The 18,950-nt window shown below is 44.2% G+C and overlaps 1 protein-coding gene across 1 annotated transcript in view; it reads left to right on the top strand.

Moving 5' to 3' along the window:
- LOC119161242 (protein qui-1-like) overlaps positions 1–18,950 on the top strand; it is a 132,641-nt gene that overhangs the window by 23,125 nt on the left and 90,566 nt on the right. The window contains exon 7 of the mRNA XM_037413616.2: positions 472–829. Coding sequence (XP_037269513.2) covers positions 472–829 — 358 coding nt within the window. The remainder of the gene's footprint in view (positions 1–471; positions 830–18,950) is intronic.

Here is an 18,950-nt window from a genome sequence, read left to right as displayed (position 1 = left end):
TCAAGGTCGGACGAGACCGTGTACTTTCCCGCATCTGCTAACAGACGGGCTTGCGTACGTCTGTAGATGTTTGCGTAGCGATCGTCAAAGTGAGCTACATCTATTGCCCCTCAAGATATTGCTCTTAATGCTGAAGGGATACTTCTAACCTGGAATGCGGTGTTCAAAAGCAAGGTTCAGCAGCCTTTATAGGAGGAGCGCCAATTTCTATGAATCAATTAAGGTGGAGGCCGCATGGCGAAATGAGGGGTTGGAGGGTCTTGGAGTTTTAATTGACAGCTATTGCAAAAACTGGAATGTAAATGGGAATAGCAACAATAGAAATGGGATTGGATACTGGAATTGAAAAAGAAACGAAAATAGAAGGTTGCCGACCCTTGCTCTAAACGACCCATTGGCTGTGGCGCACCGTACTATAACTTTTCGGTGCATTTGCGTCGAAAGTTTCTACGAAACGTGTTTTCAACGCAGGACAACAAGCGGCTGCTGACGCGGCAGCAGTGGGACGTGTTGCGGCAGAGGCTGGCGGGCCAGACGGCAAGTCCCCTGTACGTGACACTTCTGTCGCAGCAGGCCATGCGGTGGGCCTCGTACGAGGCGCTAGACGGCGAGCTCCATGTGCCAGCCGATACAGAGGCCTTTGTGAGCCGCAGTCTAGAGCGTATCGAGCGTCAGTTTGGCCTGGCGCCTGTCAAGAAGATCGCCTCGTACCTCACATGCACCAGCTACGGGCTGCGTGAGCCGGAGGTCATCGAGTTGCTCTCGTCCACGGAGTGCGACGGAACTGAACTCGCGCCCGTTAGCTGGCTTTCCTTCAAGAAGGAGCTCGGTGAGTGCCTTTATCGTACCCCTATTCGGTAGGGTGAACTTGTTGGCTGGTTGGTTGAACATATCGTAGTAAAACAGCATCAAAGACGAGAACAGCAGAGACACAAACAACCAAACGTAACGCTACGTGTGGTTGTTTGTGCGCCTCTACTGTCCCCGTCTTTCACGCCGTTTCCCTGTGACCATATTTTGTGTTGTAGAGTGAAAGTACATTTCTTTATGTCTAACTAGAATCGCGGTGTTTTTGGCGAGAATATCGCTGGAAGCGAGTAACACTGCCGATCACCATACTTGACCGCGTAGCAGGTTGTTATATGTGTCATATTCACTTGAACTATTGTCACTCGAGACGAAAAAGCAAGACTTCACTACCACGGAGTTGACGGTCATCGTCCATGTCACCCTCCGCGCTTAAAATTGGGAATTAATGGGCCATCCTGCCTATCTTTATCAGATTATACGCGCATATTCAGCTTGTTTGTTTACGTGTGACGCAAACTTGTTATTCCTTAGGAAAGTCTTTCTAATAAAAATGAAGGAATTCAAGTATGATGGTGTGTCGAATACAGCCAGCCATATACGGTTGACATAACTCAAATCTTTCTACATTACCATTATTCTTTACCATTATCATTACTTTCTACATTAGATTATTCAAATCTACATTACCCGCATCTCCCCACGGAAGGGGGGGGGGGGGGACTCGAGTAAGTGCGTCTAAGAGTGGTGGGCGTATCGCGCGCATGTTGCGTAGTTATTTAAAGTTTAGGAATGCTTAATTGTTATTTCATCTTTATTATTCTTATTTTTAGAATGAAGGAGAGGTGTTGCCTTGAACGTCAAGCGAAAGTCAAGTTAAGACGCCTGTCACTGATATCCGAATGCGTGATCCAGTGCCTACATATACGGGGTGGCCAGAGAAGGGTTAACTTGTGCAGCGCGAGCAGTCATATCTTTTTACTAGCAGACGCTGCCTGCGTCGGCCTTGTGAGGGGAGAGAGGGGGGGGGCAGTTTTGCGGGTGTCTTCCTTGGCCGACACGAGACGCGAGCACGCGCCGTTAAGATGAGGAGTGTGACATCGTGCGACTAAGAAATGACCCGTACTTAAAACACGTTCGACTTGCTACTGCTTTTGGACATACTGGACAGATGTAGAAACATGTGCAAGAGCAATGTACTGATTTTTGTTTTTTGGCAATTACATGTTCTCATTCTCCTTTGTGTCGGTAGATCGAGTGGCTCATCTGCTAGCCGGTGTAACTATAAAAGATCAGATTGTCGTCAGATAAAGAAACTGTAGCGTCACACCGGTAATGAGCAATGCGCTTAAATAAAAAGTATGCCGTAAAACGAGAGAATAATGTTGAATATTCCTGGACTCTGCGAGCACTCTTCATTTGTTGTGTCAGTAGCGAGCTCTCACTATAGAGTGCATACTTTGGAGTTTATTTTGGTACGCTACGACTCCCAGAAATGGGCAAGTCCATTCTTCAAGAATCAAAGCGAAAATTCCCGCTTGCTCTTCACGTAAGGATGTCCTCGTCCACCAAAATATCACATCCGGTGACGTGTTAAAACCTCGTGAGGTCTTATTACCTAGAACCAAGGGCACTGGGCTGGCGTGACGAGAAGCTGAGTTTCGATACTTCCAACGGTCATGCGTTTCATTAAAAGTGACTTTTATGCCACTTTATGGGATATATCCGAGAAAAACCCGGAGGTGCCTTGATTGTACGTGAGCGCTTCGAGCGCTTCACAGTATGCGCAAAATCGCAAAGTTCTTCGAAGATACGAGGTATAGGGACGCCAATTTGATCAGCGAGGTCGTAGAGAGCCACCCTTGGCGCGTGCATGCGCAATTCTCGATGCGAGACAATCTAAATGTTATGCCACGTACTTAACGCAATTGCGGTGCTCATAAGTTCTGGGCTAGTGTTTTTCCTCTACGACGAAGAGGGGGACACCTAGTGGCAACGACGTCGACTGACGTAACGGAAATGACGGGAGTAGCTATAACCCATTTCCGGGCTCTTAAATGCTGCGCAAAGTGCCCACATTTGATGCGAAGCCGCAATAACGTTTGGCCTCAAGCAATAGCCTTTTCAGTATGTGGATAGGTTTTTATCTCGCCTTCTTTGAAGTCCACCACCATCACGAGTTCATTGTAGTTACAGGGATTCGTAACCCTCCCCCCCCCCCCCCCCCATTGGACTCTATGGAGTGTGCGAACAGTATAGACACTGCTGTGAGCAGTTCAACCCAATTTTGTAGTTGTGCGCGGCACGTATACCGATTACAAGTCAGCGGGAAGTCGCCAGTTTCTCTAGTGCCCTCACTTTATACAGAGGCCCCATTCTCACTCGCTTTGGTACCCTAGTGTTCGTGAAACATCAAGTGTGGTCGCAGTGCCGACTATCCAATTTCATAAACATCACATATGTACTCCTATTGTACAGCCGTCACGTCGGGTTGACGTCAATTGTAGTTAAGCGCCACTCACTAAATTTGATTTATGTAACAGTGTCCAAGACTGCCATCCTCGCGAGCACAAGCGATACATATCAGCTTAACGCTTCTGGCGTTGCTACTGCTCATGTTGCTGTTGGCATCGTTTCGCAACCGCAAACAACTGGAGATATAAAACATTTGTGACTGTTCAGCAGTTGTCTGTGCCTACAACATTCCTACATATATGTTTAGGGTCACTTAGTAACTTTTCGCCTAATAAAAAAAATTACAACGCCATAACGTCCCCTCCACACTCTTCGCATAATATTGATTTTCAACGAACCGGCTTTTTTGAGGGGGGGGGGGGGAAGGGGGCGCATTTTTTCAGCGGCCAAAGCGTCACAGGATGTCGATACCATCGACCGGTAACCGTATACTCCGCAAACATATCTTCGTATACCGGAATACTCTACACTCAAATATTGTCCATGAGAGAATCTTAGCGAGTTTTGAAGGGATCCGGATTGTTGCTCGTAAGTGTGTTAGAGATCAGACGATGAAGAGCTTTGTGTGCCACAGCTTTGTGGGTCCGGGCGTTTAAGCTTCCTACACAGTGACGTCAGTGTCAAACTCGGTGCCCAGAAACTGAAGCTGAGAGTCAATCACATAAATAGGACGACATATAATTATTTAGCAAAATATATGAATCTTGGAATCCCCTGTCGTGCTTCTTGGAGCAATAACGTATGCTAGCGACAAAGAAAGCGCAAGCGACAAATTCTATGTCATCCCACCTCTGAGCTTGCGACAAATTCCTGTAGATCCGCTCGTTTTTTGGCACATATTCCAGAAATTTTCGTGGCAATCGATCGTTGAAGCAACAAACTTTGATACTGACCACAGCTTGTTGTTCCCCGCCGCGGTGGTGTAGTGGCTAAGGTACTCGGCTGCTGACCCGCACGTCGCGGGATCGAATCCTGGCTGGGGCGGCTGCATTTTCGATGGAGGCGGAATGTTGTAGGCCCGTGTACTCAGATTTGGGTGCATGTTAAAGAACCCCAGGTGGTCAAAATTCCCGGAGCCCTCCACTACGGTGTCTCTCATAATCAAATGGTGGTTTTGGGATGTTAAACTTCACATATCAATCAATGAATCAGCGTGTTCTATGATTACTTGGAAAAATAGTTCCGGAGAATAAAAGGCGCAGACTCGGTTGGCCCATCGAGCAAACGTCATGCCTTCTTTGTCATTTATGTATTTCATGTTTTCATGTATTCTTGTCATTGTGGTCCTACAGATGTAAAGTATGCACCTAGCGCAAGGTAGTCCAAAATTCAAACAAGAGCATAGCATTTGCACTTACACAGACAAGCTGTGGCACCAGATAAGTGCACTGTCGAATACTAGGCAGGAGCAGTTATGTGAAGAGCAAATCGGAAAGTACCCCAAATAGCACTGATTATTGCGTCGTGCAGTCTGCTTAATTTTAATGGGATATTGTTAAAGATCTTGTTTCGCAGGAATTACGGTGTAGGTGTCGTTTGTTGTGAGCGAAAAATAATTTTTTTTGCGGGACCTAAAAATCGAGAAAGATGCAGGTGAAATGAGCAAGAAAAACTTCGGGGTCTGCGTGAGGATCGAAACGAGGTCGTTTGCATGTCAAGTGTTTCACCACATATCCACGCCTCTGCTTGGAAATACTGTGAAAATAACCTACTTTGCTTTGAAATACAGTGAAAGTAACTTTCATGCTTTAGGAACACATGCGTGCTGTATACAAGCTTCACAATGCAGCATGTAATATTGCAGTAATAACGCGTGGTACAAGCTTACATTGGTATTGGGTGTCAGAGCATGTGCTTGTAAATAATCCATGGTTTAAAACGAGCCACCCACAAAAAAAGGCGCACACGTTACTGCGCCTTTTCCATTAAAGCGACATAGCGGGTGCATAGCAAGTTTGAAAAGATTTCATGCGGACAATTGTCCGCGTGCTACCCACTACACAGAAACCCAGTTCTACTTTGCAAGATACACCCACAATAATTAAAGACATCAGTAGGATTGACTTTTCAAGCCGTGTACAGTGTTTTAATCATTAGTGAAATTAAAAGAGAAAGCCTGCATGAACTCATGGAGGCTTGTTGTGAGGGGGTGATGCGCCACCTTATGGAAACATGGCGTCTCCCGAGTTGGTTGTGTCTCTTCAAGATTCCTGTCAAGCTGTGCGACCAGTAAGCCATTCTTCACATGTGCGTAGTTTTCCAAAGCTGGTGAATGATGGCTTTAAACTTTCTTTTATGGCTTCGCTTCGAGTGGAGGGACATTGCAAGTGTGCATGCACTTATCAAGAGAAACGCCAAATTGACACAGGTGAGCGAGCGAATGCTGCATGAATGGAAAACAGAGACTGAGGGTGCTGGCAAAGGGCTTCCACAAAAGAAGCGTTCTTGTGTGAAAAGCCGTGATCGTACAAAAATTGTGGACGATTTTGACCCCAGCGTTTCACGAAGGGTGGCCCATGGCTTTTTTAAGAGACAAAATTCGAACTATTGCTAAAGCGGTGCAGCGTTTTCAAGAAGGCGAGACGCCACCGGCCGCGTCCACGATGACGATGCCGGTGATGCTGAAAAATCTTGGCTTCAAGCTCCACAAATGATCTCGAAATGCCGTTCTCATAGAAGCAACGCATATTTTTCAGAGTAGCCGCTGGTATCTGCGCCGAATAGCGGAGCAGCGATGCCAGGGTAGGCCAATTTTTAACGTGATAGCGTTAGAGAGCTCGTGTCGCAGAAACTCCGCCGTTGGCGTCGGCACCGTTGGTTGTGAGAGAAAAATCGTCCGTTAGCATAAGCTCGACAAAGAAGCAAATAAAACAAAAATAAATTTTTCGGTCCCATTGAGGATCGCCCCCGGGCCGCTCGCGTGGCAAGCAGGTGTCCTACCACAAAGCCACGATGTTACTTGCAGCTGATTCGGGAAGAAACACTACATAAATGTCATGTAGTGGAAGGAGTCTCCTTAACGCGTTTTGTTCGACAAGTGTCATGACGAAAACGAGCCCAGTCGGCGATTCGTAGGCGCATTTGGGAGGTCAACAAATTACGTCGAAAAAGGCCGGGATAGTGCACCCATCGCTGCTAAAACACACAAGCACTTTCAAATAGCTCTAAATACGGACAACTATGTCTATCTAGCGGTAAAGATATCATGCCTTTCCAAAGTCGTTCATCAAGCAAACAGCAAACGCTAACTAACGTGCTGCCATTTTTGAGGTATTGTGAGACTCTTCATGCCGCTTCAAGGAAATGCCATTTCAACAAACGACGACACTTGCATAGATTTAGCTTTTCGTTCTCACGACACCATTAAAACAGTGAAGTACTGCAGTTGCCATTTCACCGACTATAAGGTGATGCTTGTTTCGGTTGGCCGGAAGAGGTCTCCAGAAGAACAAGTCGAACAATTACCAGATAAACAGCGCAAGACGGACGACAAAATGTGACCATTTATGAGTACAAGTGTCACGCCTATACGAGCAGTTTAAAATACAGGACCATGTGACTATGTCACTGTACAATATTTTCATGAAGTTGTTATAAATGTGTTGTTAAATAGATCAAAACCTGTACCATAAGTATAGATACGTTGCGCTTGTGCACGCGTGCGTTTGTGTGAGGATGTGAGTGTGTGCGTGTGTGTGTAACAAAACATACTATAAGTATGCACTTGGCGGTTGAAGGGCGCACTAGGGGCCGGAATTCGCTATCGCGTTCAACACTTGAAGGCGAATCATAAGAGTCCACATTTTTTTTTTCACAGACGAAACGTGTGTGAACGCCGTCTGTAAGCGTCGTCGGCTGCGCATAGACGGCACTGTCCAGTCTACGCACGAATCATGTCGATCTGGTTTGTGGACTGCTCTTCGCATCTCTTGTTGCAAGGCCCTGACATGCTTCCGCTACTACCACCTGGCAGTGTTATAATAATGGATAACTCGCCACATTATTCAATGAAGCAGAAAAAAGTGGCGTGCATGCGTAGCCTTAAGAAGGACATACAAGCCTGGCTTTCCGAAAGGTGTTGCGTGTAGCAGCGACATGGTGAAGACGGAGCTCATGAAGCTTGTCGACAAGTGTACACGCAAGCGGGGACTGATATCATGTGGACTTCGTCGCTGAGACTACTGGTCACCCCGTTGTGTGCCTACCTCCCTATACCACTGCCAGCTCAAACCCATAGAGCTAGTTTCGCGAGACGGGAAGAGCGGTGCGAAACAAGACGTTTAAGCTTAAAGATGTTGATACTCTTTTATGCAAAGGAATCAAGAAGATAACCGTTCAGAAGTCGAACTAAAGTTCGAGATTTGTTTATTTATTTAATTATTCCTTCTTTCTTATTTCAGTGACTCAAGTAAGCATTCTTATACACAAATAAATCAATAAAAAATTAGACGGCACAAGAACTCATAGGGGGACCAGTGAAAAAAATAAATAGGAAAAGTCGGGCCAGTTTTAATGCAACGCTGGTCTTTCCGTTAGAAAATTATCAATACAGATGAAAGAGGTACCTAGCGCCATCTGCTGCAAAAATGAAAAGCTACTTTCTACAACACACCTACTTCCGCAAAGACGGGGCCACCTGTCGAATCAATGGACGTGACATGCGCGTAGGAACCAACAAACACACTGATGAAGTGCGCGCTGTCATGATTGCATGAGAGCGTCCGTACCTTCTACAACGCTGCCAACAGCTTGTACAACTGAGTAAATGCCAAATTTCAAGCTGATCTATGTTAACGAAATATTTTTAAAACAAAAATGTTCGCTTGCGCATACTCTAAAGTCAAGCGGGTGGCACCTTCTACTCAGAGAAGCACATGCTACGTCGATAGTCGTTCCATCAAAGTGCATAAACCTGCGTGATTCGCAACCACAGTTCTAAGTAAGCAGGCAGTGACAGCTCTTTCACAGCTGAATGTTCAACATGTCACCACGTCGGGGCCCTCCACGTGCTCAGATTAGGTCGTGTGTGAAATGTTTTTTTTTCGTATTCCTCTCGTATTTCTCTGCGTACTGCCTCAGCTTAGACGATGAGCGCAAGCGCCATTCGTGCAGCAATAGGTCCACGCGTGACACTTTGATTTTGCATTTCTCTCTCGGGCATCCAGCCGTCCAATGAGGCGCGTTCTAAGCTCGCGTATAAAATCCCCGCCACTGAGTGCGAAAAAGCCGTTAAGCAGGATGAAATGCGACACGCAAACAGGAACTCGCCTCGGTTCTCCAGCGCAAGCTCTCACACTTAAAAACCAATGAACGTGGAGAGGAATGTGATCCACTAGACCTTTTCTTTTCTCTTCAGCGAGCAGCAATAGCAGTCTCCGAAGTGCCAGTCGCAACACAACAATTGCTCGCCGAACATGTTTCGTCACTCCCGCTACTTCTATGCGAACCGTTCATCACGTACCGGAGATCGATCGAAAGAAAAACCGACTCGGCTACGCACACACGCACACACGCCATTCTAACTGCACAAGACTGAGAGGCAAGGGTACGATGTGTGTACACGCGCGCACCTTATGAAGCGTGTCGAAAGCGGGGCGCTCTTTATTCAAGAACTTCCGGTGTTAGAGCGCGAGTCTCCGTTATTCTTGTGTTTCAGAGAATGGTTGTCGACGAGCACGGACGCTGTACTGTTTGCCCATTCGACTATACGCGAAATGGTGCGTGTGCTTCTGGTGCATTTGGGCTCTCCTATATTTTTGAATAACCATGCCGTGTCCTATGATTGATAAGAGCTCGATTTGCAAGGATATTTTAGACAGAAATACAGGTCACAAGGTGGACAGCCGTACCAGTCTATGGAAATGTTTGCTAAATCAAGCTGTCTTACAAGACGGTTTGCAATTCAAAAGGGTGTAAAAGTCTTCGGGTAAATATAAGGAGGCATGAACAGCGCTTTAAGACCGCTTTATAGAAGAGGAAATGGATGCATTTAAATGCATGGGTCATGTGATCACCGCGGGCTATGTGCAAAGATTTTTTTTTATTATCATGATGTGAAGAAGATGTTGCCGCACAAATATGGTGGCGGCTATATTCGATAGCTCCTAATGGATCGAACATACAACATAATAAATAAACACACAAGACGCGTTTCAAACAACACCCTCATAAAAGAAAATACGATATCTTATATGTCGTAATAATGTCAATATAGCGTGTGAGAAGCATAACAGTCAACGAATCTTAATGAGTAGGACAACGCATATATAATAAGTAGAATGGGCATATAATAAGTAGACACGCGTTGTAAGAAGTACCACGTGACAAACCCAATTACACACCTTTGCACGCCGTGATTGCGGTGCTCCGTGACGTTACGGGTGCAAACGACCGTAGCTCTGGCCCAGGTGTGCCGCCTCGACAAAACAGTGACGATGGTTGTGGCTGTGCGATGGCGCACGTTTTGCTAGCGGCAGCACAAGCAATAACCACTGTGCCTGCTTATCGCTGTCATGTGAACCATCGCGAGCGAAGCATGTCGTTCGTACGAGGAACTAATAATCTCACGAGTTTCACGTTTCAAAAAAAAAAGATATGATTATGAGAGACGCCGTAGTGGAGAGATCCAGAAATTCTGACCATCTCGTATTCTTTAACGTGTTCTCACATCGTGCAGTAGATGCATCTTGCCTCCATCGCAATGCGACCACCGCAGACGGAATCGAACCCGCGACCTTCAGGTCAGCCCCTAAGCCTCTGATTCACCGAGGCGGATATACGCGGTAAGTTAGAGAACACCGCAATCCCGGCACGCAAGCGGCTTTGTCACGTGTGTTTGTTGTTGTTTTTCCGTTTTTTTTCCTTTCACGGCCAATAAGTACAAAAGCACAAATAATTAACAGGGAATAAATTAAAAGTCACCGAATAAAATGTTTTGCGAACGTCCCTACAACTTCTTCCATGGAATTTTTCGATAGTTTTGCTGCTTGAAAATTTCGTTGATTAAACACGCCTTTTTAGGCAATTACATTGAAAACAAAAAAAGTGTGACTTCATGCAACAGTAACCGACGTGCTTTGGGTCGCGTCCTCATAGAATCTGTCGGATATATTTTTAAACTGTGGCTAAAGATAGCTAGTAAATCCTGTATATCAAAGCAAATGGATCTGGGCCTGGCAACTTCGGTGGAGTAATCATCGATGAACGCCTATAGATTGATTGAAGTACGAACGCCTTTGAAGATACCGAGTGACTGCATGGTTCAGCATCAAGTTTTGTAGACGCCACCATCGACACAATCGACATCCAGTTTCGAAACGCCACCCCCATGTCTAATTCACACTGAATAAATTGCTGTATACAGCGAGCGGGGTCTTCTGCCTCCCAAGCGCAGCGTCGTTCGCACTTGACGCGCCCCGCACTGCCGAATGTACCATCTACCGCGGGGCGAACACGGGATGGATGCCGTTGCCACGGCTCATAGACGCGAGATTCCGACAACGCCACACCAGTATGTATTGAAATCAGATCGTGTAGACTTTGATCTTTCGGGCACTTTCACTGCTTCAAATGACTGTGCTGACGACTAAGCAGGCAGAAGCAGTACTACATACTTTGATGACAAGCCGCTGTCTCGTAAAGCATTAGGAGCAGTCGTCTTGTTCACCAAGACAGCGACAAGCTCGGTTACGCCAAGTGCTTTCTCTTCCAAGACATCGGGACATACACAGAGTAAATTCTATTTGGTTACAACATTCAGTTACGTGCACTGTGACATTACAAGCGACTCCGACTTGGTCGCCATTTTTAAATTCCTCGACGAAGGCACTCATTGGTTTGTGGTGAGCCGATTCGGCGGCAGACGCAGAAAAATTGGTCCGAGAGTGATCAGCGCGGGAAGCGCCCTTTTGGCAGATATCTCGCTGCCGCCGAACTTAATTCGTCACCCTTTCGGCGGCTGGAATGCTCAGTTTGAACGAGCTATAAACAAAAGTCCGAACAATAATAATCGCTGAGTGTTTGCGCGCCTTCATGTGCGTCATGCAGTAACCATATGTTGATGTAATCTGTTCGCACTGCTGCTGCGCTAAACTGGCTTACTGAATGAATATGTGCTTTTGGAGAGTCAGCGCGAGCGCTTAGAAACAGTAGGCAAGTATGAAGGTCTTGTCTGGGATATACTTTGTTAGTGTCGAATGATTTAATCTTTACTGAAGCTGAGTCACGGCCTCTCCGTTTTCAGGCGTCCCATGCAGGCCTCTCTAGCTGATAATTCATCCACACATGAGCGCTAAAAATCCCCAAAATTCCGCATTGATTCCGTTGTGTCAATACCATCCGTGGCTATGTTTCCAGTAAGACGTCGAAAGGTTAAAAACGTCGAGATTTACACATTTTACCACCGCCATTGACATGGACCGACTAGTTTTCTCTCAGAAAAACAAGAAAAAAATTATAAAACCTATTTGTTGCACTGGTGATGTGAAGCCTGAAGGAACAGCGGAGCTGCGGAGCCTTTGTTTGTTTGTTTGTTTGTTTGTTTGTTTGTTTGAGCCTTACAAAGTATGTCTCTCAGGGGGATCGGCCAAGTCTTGATAGTTTCAAAGTTAGTAGATAATTCGAACAATGTTGACTAATGAATAATAAAATAAATAACAAAAAACAGTGGGTAAAATATGAAACAAATTCTGTTTTCACTGTTTGATTGTGCCAGCCTGCCGAATTAACCTGACCATTTAGCAATCTCGGGTGACTTTCTTTGTATCGACTTGTTTTTGTCTTCTTTTCTTTCTCTCGTTCTTCCTCTTTAGCTCTTGTCTCTCTTTTTTGTCTTTTTTGTCTCTTTTTCTTTCGATTTCTTCCTGTTTTTTATCTATTCAGTAATCTTGTTTCCTCGATCTTTATATCCTTTTTTGCCTTTCTTTCTTCTCTCTCTTTGTCTACTCCTCGCTTCTTTTGTTTTATTTCTTTCTCTCTATCTCTCTTCCCTATCTTCTTCTCTATTACCTCTACGTTAGCTCCTTATTTTCTTGCTCCTCAGCCTCACATTTCTCCCCCTATAACGTTCACTTCCCTATTCCATCGCTTGCCTTACTATACTATACTATACTACACTATACTATACTATACTATACTATACTATACTATACTATACTATACTAATCTATACTTTACTATACTATACTACCTAATACAAGGCTATGTTATGCTTTGCTGTCACACTTGGATAGCCGAGCCGACTCAATAAAATTATGGCCAGCCGTCATCGTCTCGAAGAACACGACGAAGTTACACCGCAGCTAGTCTCCACGTTCTTTAGGGTCATAGAGGTGTGCTCATAACTGAAATGGCTGATTCTTTTGCGCAGTCATCAATACGTGGGCCGATTTCACCGTGGTTTTCACCCCCTGTTTATATATAACTTCTGGGCGATTTCGCAGGTGTACCATTATGGAAGGCTTTGCAGGTCCATCACTCACAATCTCCCCGGAATATCATCACCTATTATGTCCCTGGGTGGATCGTTTTGTGACACACATAAACTAGAAGTCTCAATTACGAAGCTGCTCTGTCGGGTGCCAAAATTAAGTTTATACAAACTCAAGTCTGGTCGGGCTGTTTCTCCAATGTGCGCTTCCGGTGGAGAGCTATAAAATATGGATCATTTCTTTTTGACTTGTAGGTGATTTACAACAGCTTGTAGATCCAAGTTAGAAAGGCCTTTCCGTGCTATTGGAATGAATTTATCCACGCCCGTCATTCTGTCTTTTGGAGCCTCTATTTCTGGGTTTTGCAGTGTGAAAGCTTGCGTGGTTGTGCGGAATTATCTGAATGAAACCATGCAACAAACTAATCTATGTTGTTATCCTTCTGTGTCGACATATGCATAGTTTTCTTGTTTTTTTTTAAAGTTGGGTTTTCCATCTAACTTAGTATTTATTACTAATAAAAACAATTTATAGTTGGCTCATTCTCATGGGCATCATAATATTTTATTTATTTTATTTTCAGATTTACTGCCAGCCTTTAAAAAAGGCCTTTGGCAGGAGCGGGCAGAACAAATAAAAGAATGCGAGAACATACGCAAATACGTCCACAAAACAACCGCAACAATGAGCGGGAACAAAATAAAAACAAAAAATATACAATTACGCAATCAACAAAGTGACAGCAGGTACTTTTAACAACTTGTTTGGTACCAAGCCAGACCTACACTGATAAAAACTATTAATAATATACAAGACATGACTGGAAAGAGCAGGAGAAATCTGGACCGAGGTGCACCGCTAAACAAAACAGAGCTACAATGTGACACACGCAACATCAACAACAAAAAAAGAAAAAAAAAACATCAGAACAACATTATTGTTTCACAATCACATATCAGTTTGCAGAAGTCGCGATACTAGGAAAGCGGAGTGACGACCAAGATACCGAAAAAATTACAGATAATCTGACAATGCTTTAGCAAAAGAATTTAGTGTAGTACAATCAATTACATTGGATGGAAGTCGATTCCATTCACGCGTTGTTCTCGGAAAAAAGGAGTTTTTGAATGTGTCTGTTTTACAGCTAAAATCCTTTATCTTTTTCGTGTGGTGTGATCGCGTCGAGCGCTTACCAACCAGGTCGATAAAATTACTCTTGTCTATTGCCAGCTTATCATGATAAAGGGAGTACAAAAACTTGAGCCGTTCAAGCTGACGTCTCTTTTGCAATGTATCCAGCTCTGATTCTTCCAAGATTGAAGTTACAGATACTTGCCAGCGATAGCAATTATGAACAAACCTGATGCCCTTCCTTTGAACGAGTTCTAGTTTATCAATGTTGTTTTTTGTGTACGGATCCCATATAACTGATGCAAATTCGAGGGAGGGCCTAATGAAAGTTTTGTAAGCCAGTAACTTTATTTCCTTGGTTGATTTTCGCAATGACCTTCGAAGGTATCCAAGTTTACGCATGGCTTTATTTGTAATATACGAAATATGTTCATTCCATCTAAGGTCCGAGGTAATAATTACGCCTAAATATTTGTACCTTTCTACAACGGAAAGAGTGTGATTATCTATGGAATATGGAAAGCTTAGGGGATGCTGTTTACGCGTTATTGACATGGCTACCGTTTTAGCCTTGTTAACACTCATTTGCCACGTTGAACACCAAGTTTGTATTTTCGCTAAAGAAGAATTCAAAAGAACTTGGTCGCAGCGGCTTTGAACTTCATGATAGAGGACGCAGTCATCTGCGAATAGTCTAATTTTTACTGGTATATCCTGTACTATGTCATTAATGAACACAAGAAAGAAAAGTGGCCCAGGCACCGAACCTTGAGGTATACCGGATATAACTGTCTCTGCTGGAGAGCACGTACCATCAATTGTTACACATTGTCGTCTTAAATTTAAGTAATTTTTTATCCATGACAGAAGTGTATCGTTCTTCAGTATGGGTTGAAGTTTTAAGAGCAGCTTTTGGTGCGACACGCGATCGTACGCTTTTTCAAAATCTAGAAAAATAATATCTGTTTGACCTTGCCTGTCAAGGGTTTTGGCGAGTTCATGTACTGTTTCTAATAGTTGTGTTACGGTAGATAGACCTTTTCGGAAGCCGTGTTGCCTGGGGTCAATAAGTTTGTTTTCTTCTAGAAATGTTGATAAGTGCTTGAACATAATATGTTCCAATATTTTTGCACTTGTACACAAGAGGGTGATAGGTCTATATGAAGTAACCAAATGTGGAGTGTTTGATTTAGGTATAGGCGTAATTTTACCGTATTTCCAGTCTTCTGGGATCTTAGATTGGGATAAGGATTTGTTAAATATAAGATGCAGATAATGTGAGCTCCATTCAGCGTACCTCACCAAGAATTGGTTATCAATACAGTCTATTCCGGGTGTTTTTTTACGATCAATTTGAAGCAAAAGAGAAAGGACACCTTCCTGGGATATCGAAATGTTGCTTATTGGGGGAATGTTCTCGAACTGGTTGACTGAAGGTGTAATTGTGTCATCTTTCGTGAATACTGAACAGAAGAAGTCGTTAAAAGACGTTGCAATGGTGAGTCGGTCAGTGACGGTTTCCCCGTTAACTACAATGTTAGAAATTGACTTCTTATTTGGGGAAAAATAGCGCCAAAATTTTTCAGGAGACGAGAGAAGAAAATTTTTCATAGTTACTTTGTGGTAAAATTCTTTAGCCTTTTTAATGCTTTCTTGAAGGCGTTTGCGCATTGACACAAGTTTTTCACTGTTAGCTAGTGATGGAGACTTGCGATGCTGTTTTCTTAATTTTTTTTGTCTTTCGTCCCATAAGCACTATTTCTCTTGTAAGCCATGGATTAACCCTATGGCTGAAAATTTCTCTGAAGGGCACAAATTGTTCAATGCACGACAAAACAAGTGATTTAAAAAAGTGCCACAAGTCTTCGACAGAGCAATCATTTGACTCGTAAAGGGAACAGAATGTTGGAAACGACATGTCTAGAGCGTCAATAATGTCCACATCTTGAGCACGTGAAAAAACTGGAACCGACCGTCGGTATTTCTCTGTTTTGATGATACGATTTCCAGGGATCGACAAGAAAACCATTTTATGATCTGAAATTCCTTCCATTACTTGTACATCAACGTTTCGACTTGCAATACTCTGGCTAGCAATAAAGAGATCCAAGAGTGAGCTCTTGTCTTTCTGAATGCGCGTGGGTTGTTTGACTAATTGCGTTAAATTATGAAAGAGCATAAGGTCCACAATGGGTTCCGCCCATTGTTTTAAAATTTGTAACATTTCTATTTTACAACCTCCTATACTCTACAATTGAATAAGACAACTCAGTTCTTGGCTAATCTCCCACACGAGCCACAAGAGAAGGCCAACAAGAACAAGAACACGTTCCAGCCTTGCGCGAGAGAAAACGACGCTGGCAAGAACGACAGCGTCTATGGTTGTCCATGTTAGAGCGATGCTAATTAAAATATGTGAGAAAGCAAATGCCTCACGTCTTCCCACAAGATACACCTATTTGGGTAGTGAATTCGCCTCTTCGAATCCCACCTCGTCGAGAATTTTTTTGCCAAGAACTTCTCTCTTTCATTTTCTTTCTGTAATTTTTCTCTCAATTTCTCTGTCTTTCTGTCTTTTGGTACTAGTTCTCTCACCTTTCAGTGTTATCAGAATCGTTCACCGGACAAATCGGCACTGGTTAATGGTTGCTGTTAAAATTTGTGTGTGCATCCTAATTAAAGAGTAAAAGAAGTTGAATTAAAATTAAAATTAAACGTACGAGATGCGCAGGTATACTGTCTTCAGTTAATAATATTTTGAAACCGCCAGCTCCATCCTGGATTCTTCGCTTGAGTATAAAGACGTGCATGGCGTACAGAGCCCATGTGATGTCGCAAGTTCGTCCGTTCCTTCAGGCTAACCCATTGTTTCTTCCTAAACACCCCACATTAGGTCTTACAAACCACGAAAGAAAACGCGCACTGAGCCCCGCCTGCGTACGCTCTATGCTGTGTTCAATGACCGTGACATCAGAAGCTATATAAGCACTCTCCCGCCGGCATTGTCATCGCTCAGAAAAGCAAGCCGGGATGTATACACCGCTTGCTTCGGAAAATGGGCCTTCGATATATAACTATCCGCGAGCGCTCGAACGAGAGAACGCCGAGAGTACGGCAACCCTCGCTTTGTCTCCAAATCTGCTGCGTTCTAACGGGCCATCGATTGGCGCTGTGAAAGATAACGCCAGAAAAGAAGAGGGGCGGCAGCGCCAAGTGGTGTAGCGCCACAGAACTCTGATCGGGCTCAACAAGCGGACCTGCTCGCCTGGGCCCTCTAGAGTCACATTCCCAGGATCGGGAAAAAATGAAAACAAAATGAAAAACAACGCCCGCGAACCACCTTTTGCCCATTGGCACGAAAGCTAGTGCGGCGCACTCCGGCGGCCCTACACCCTACCAATACCCCCATGTCCCTTCCATTAGAGCAAAACGCACAAAAGAAGCAGCATTTTGAAGGTGATAACGAGAAACGGGAGGCTATCTCGGCAGAGGAGGCAGCAAAACCATTATGCCGGGAGTCGTTATGGCGTAACCCGTAAGGCTGCGCTAAAAAACTTGTATCGGTTTTTTTTATTCTTTTTTGTTTTTATTCTGATTTTTCTTCTTAGTGTAGTTATATCGTTGCCTTCTTATCATAATGTGATTTCGCGAGCTGCCGTAAGATACTGCTCAAGCCTCGCTGCACGTAAAGCCCTTGGATAGCGGCTTTGAGTGCGCTTATCGGCTCATTTTTATCAGTGCAAACATTAAACAAGGATTCCTTTGTAACTTCAGCGGGAAGTTAAAAGTATTTGCTTGTGACCCTTCACTTTCCTCCTTGTTTTGGTGCCGTCACATTGTCTCTCCAGCCTTAAAGAAACATTTTAGTGCTTCCTACGTACGAGAAACCTCGCGAAGAAAAAAAGTAAAGAAAAAGAAAAGGCTGCGCGATAGGTTTGTAAGTTTGGTGCATCATGCTTAGAAGGAAATTTTTTGGCTCACTTTAGATGTGGATTCTTTGGTGATTGCGGTAACAGTATCAAGAGCATTTTCGGGGCAACCAGAAGTTTATACTGGGTCGCTAGAGAAGGCCTTGGCCTCTGGCCAATGATACCGTGAAACTGGCTCTTCTGGCCTCTTATAAAGAGCGAGGAGAACGAATTTCGCCACAACGTTTCGTCTTACATAGGCTGCTTTTAGCACGGTCCTTCAATTTTTGTAGCCCCTTTTTTTCTTGCCTTCAATAAAAGAAAGACTACCAGTTCACTGCGTCCGTGAGATAATGGTACCTAAATACAGCCCGTACTAGGTTGCTTCTATGTGACACTGGGAATTGATTTTCTTCGCTACACACGAATTCGAGTGCTAAACGAGGTCAAATCACCTTCCAAGGCTTTCACTTTGGGACCCGCGGAGATCTGGTCTTGGTCGTGATAGGCGGACTCGCCTTATGAAGGACCGGTAAACTTCAGGAAAGGGGGGAGGGGGGGGAGTTTCATCGTGGAGGACGCCATCTCATCGCAGTGTGCAGTAGCAGGGAATACGCACCCTGCAATTACGTGAAACGTCTCTAACCCGAGCGAGCATCCGAGGGTAATTCGGAGATGAATATCCGGACGTTGATACGTACGTTTACGTTACAGTCAGGGTGATTTCTGTGTATATTTAGAAAGAAGGTTCTGAGAAGTCTACATTAAAAAAAAAGGTTGTGAGGTAGACCCCCTACAGTTTCATATTCAAAAATATTTGGCTGTTATAATAAAACAGAATTAGTGATCTGTGTATAAAGCTTTGTAAATAAACATCCCGAGCGTTGCGAAGCAGTGACATTGTTATAAGTAAGTGAATGTTTCCGTAAGCGTATTTAACAACAGTTGACTAAGGTTGCACGATGTCCTTGCTAGTTATCCATAGTATCTGTGGTATAGCGCATCCAGGACGGGACAGAGAAGAAGACACATAACACATTTAACACATAACACTTAACGCTGTGTATGTGTTGTGTCTTCATCTCTGTCTCGTCCTGGAAGCGCAATACCTCAGTTAACAACAGTGACTGAAGGACATAATGCTACATAGTTGTGTCTAACATTAGCACGAGTATTGGCTGACACTATAACGGTTGCTATT

This window comes from Rhipicephalus microplus, chromosome X (genome assembly GCF_043290135.1).
Source record: "Rhipicephalus microplus isolate Deutch F79 chromosome X, USDA_Rmic, whole genome shotgun sequence".
Classification (NCBI taxonomy): Eukaryota; Metazoa; Arthropoda; class Arachnida; order Ixodida; family Ixodidae; genus Rhipicephalus; species Rhipicephalus microplus.
This window is presented reverse-complemented; position numbering and strand designations above follow the sequence as displayed.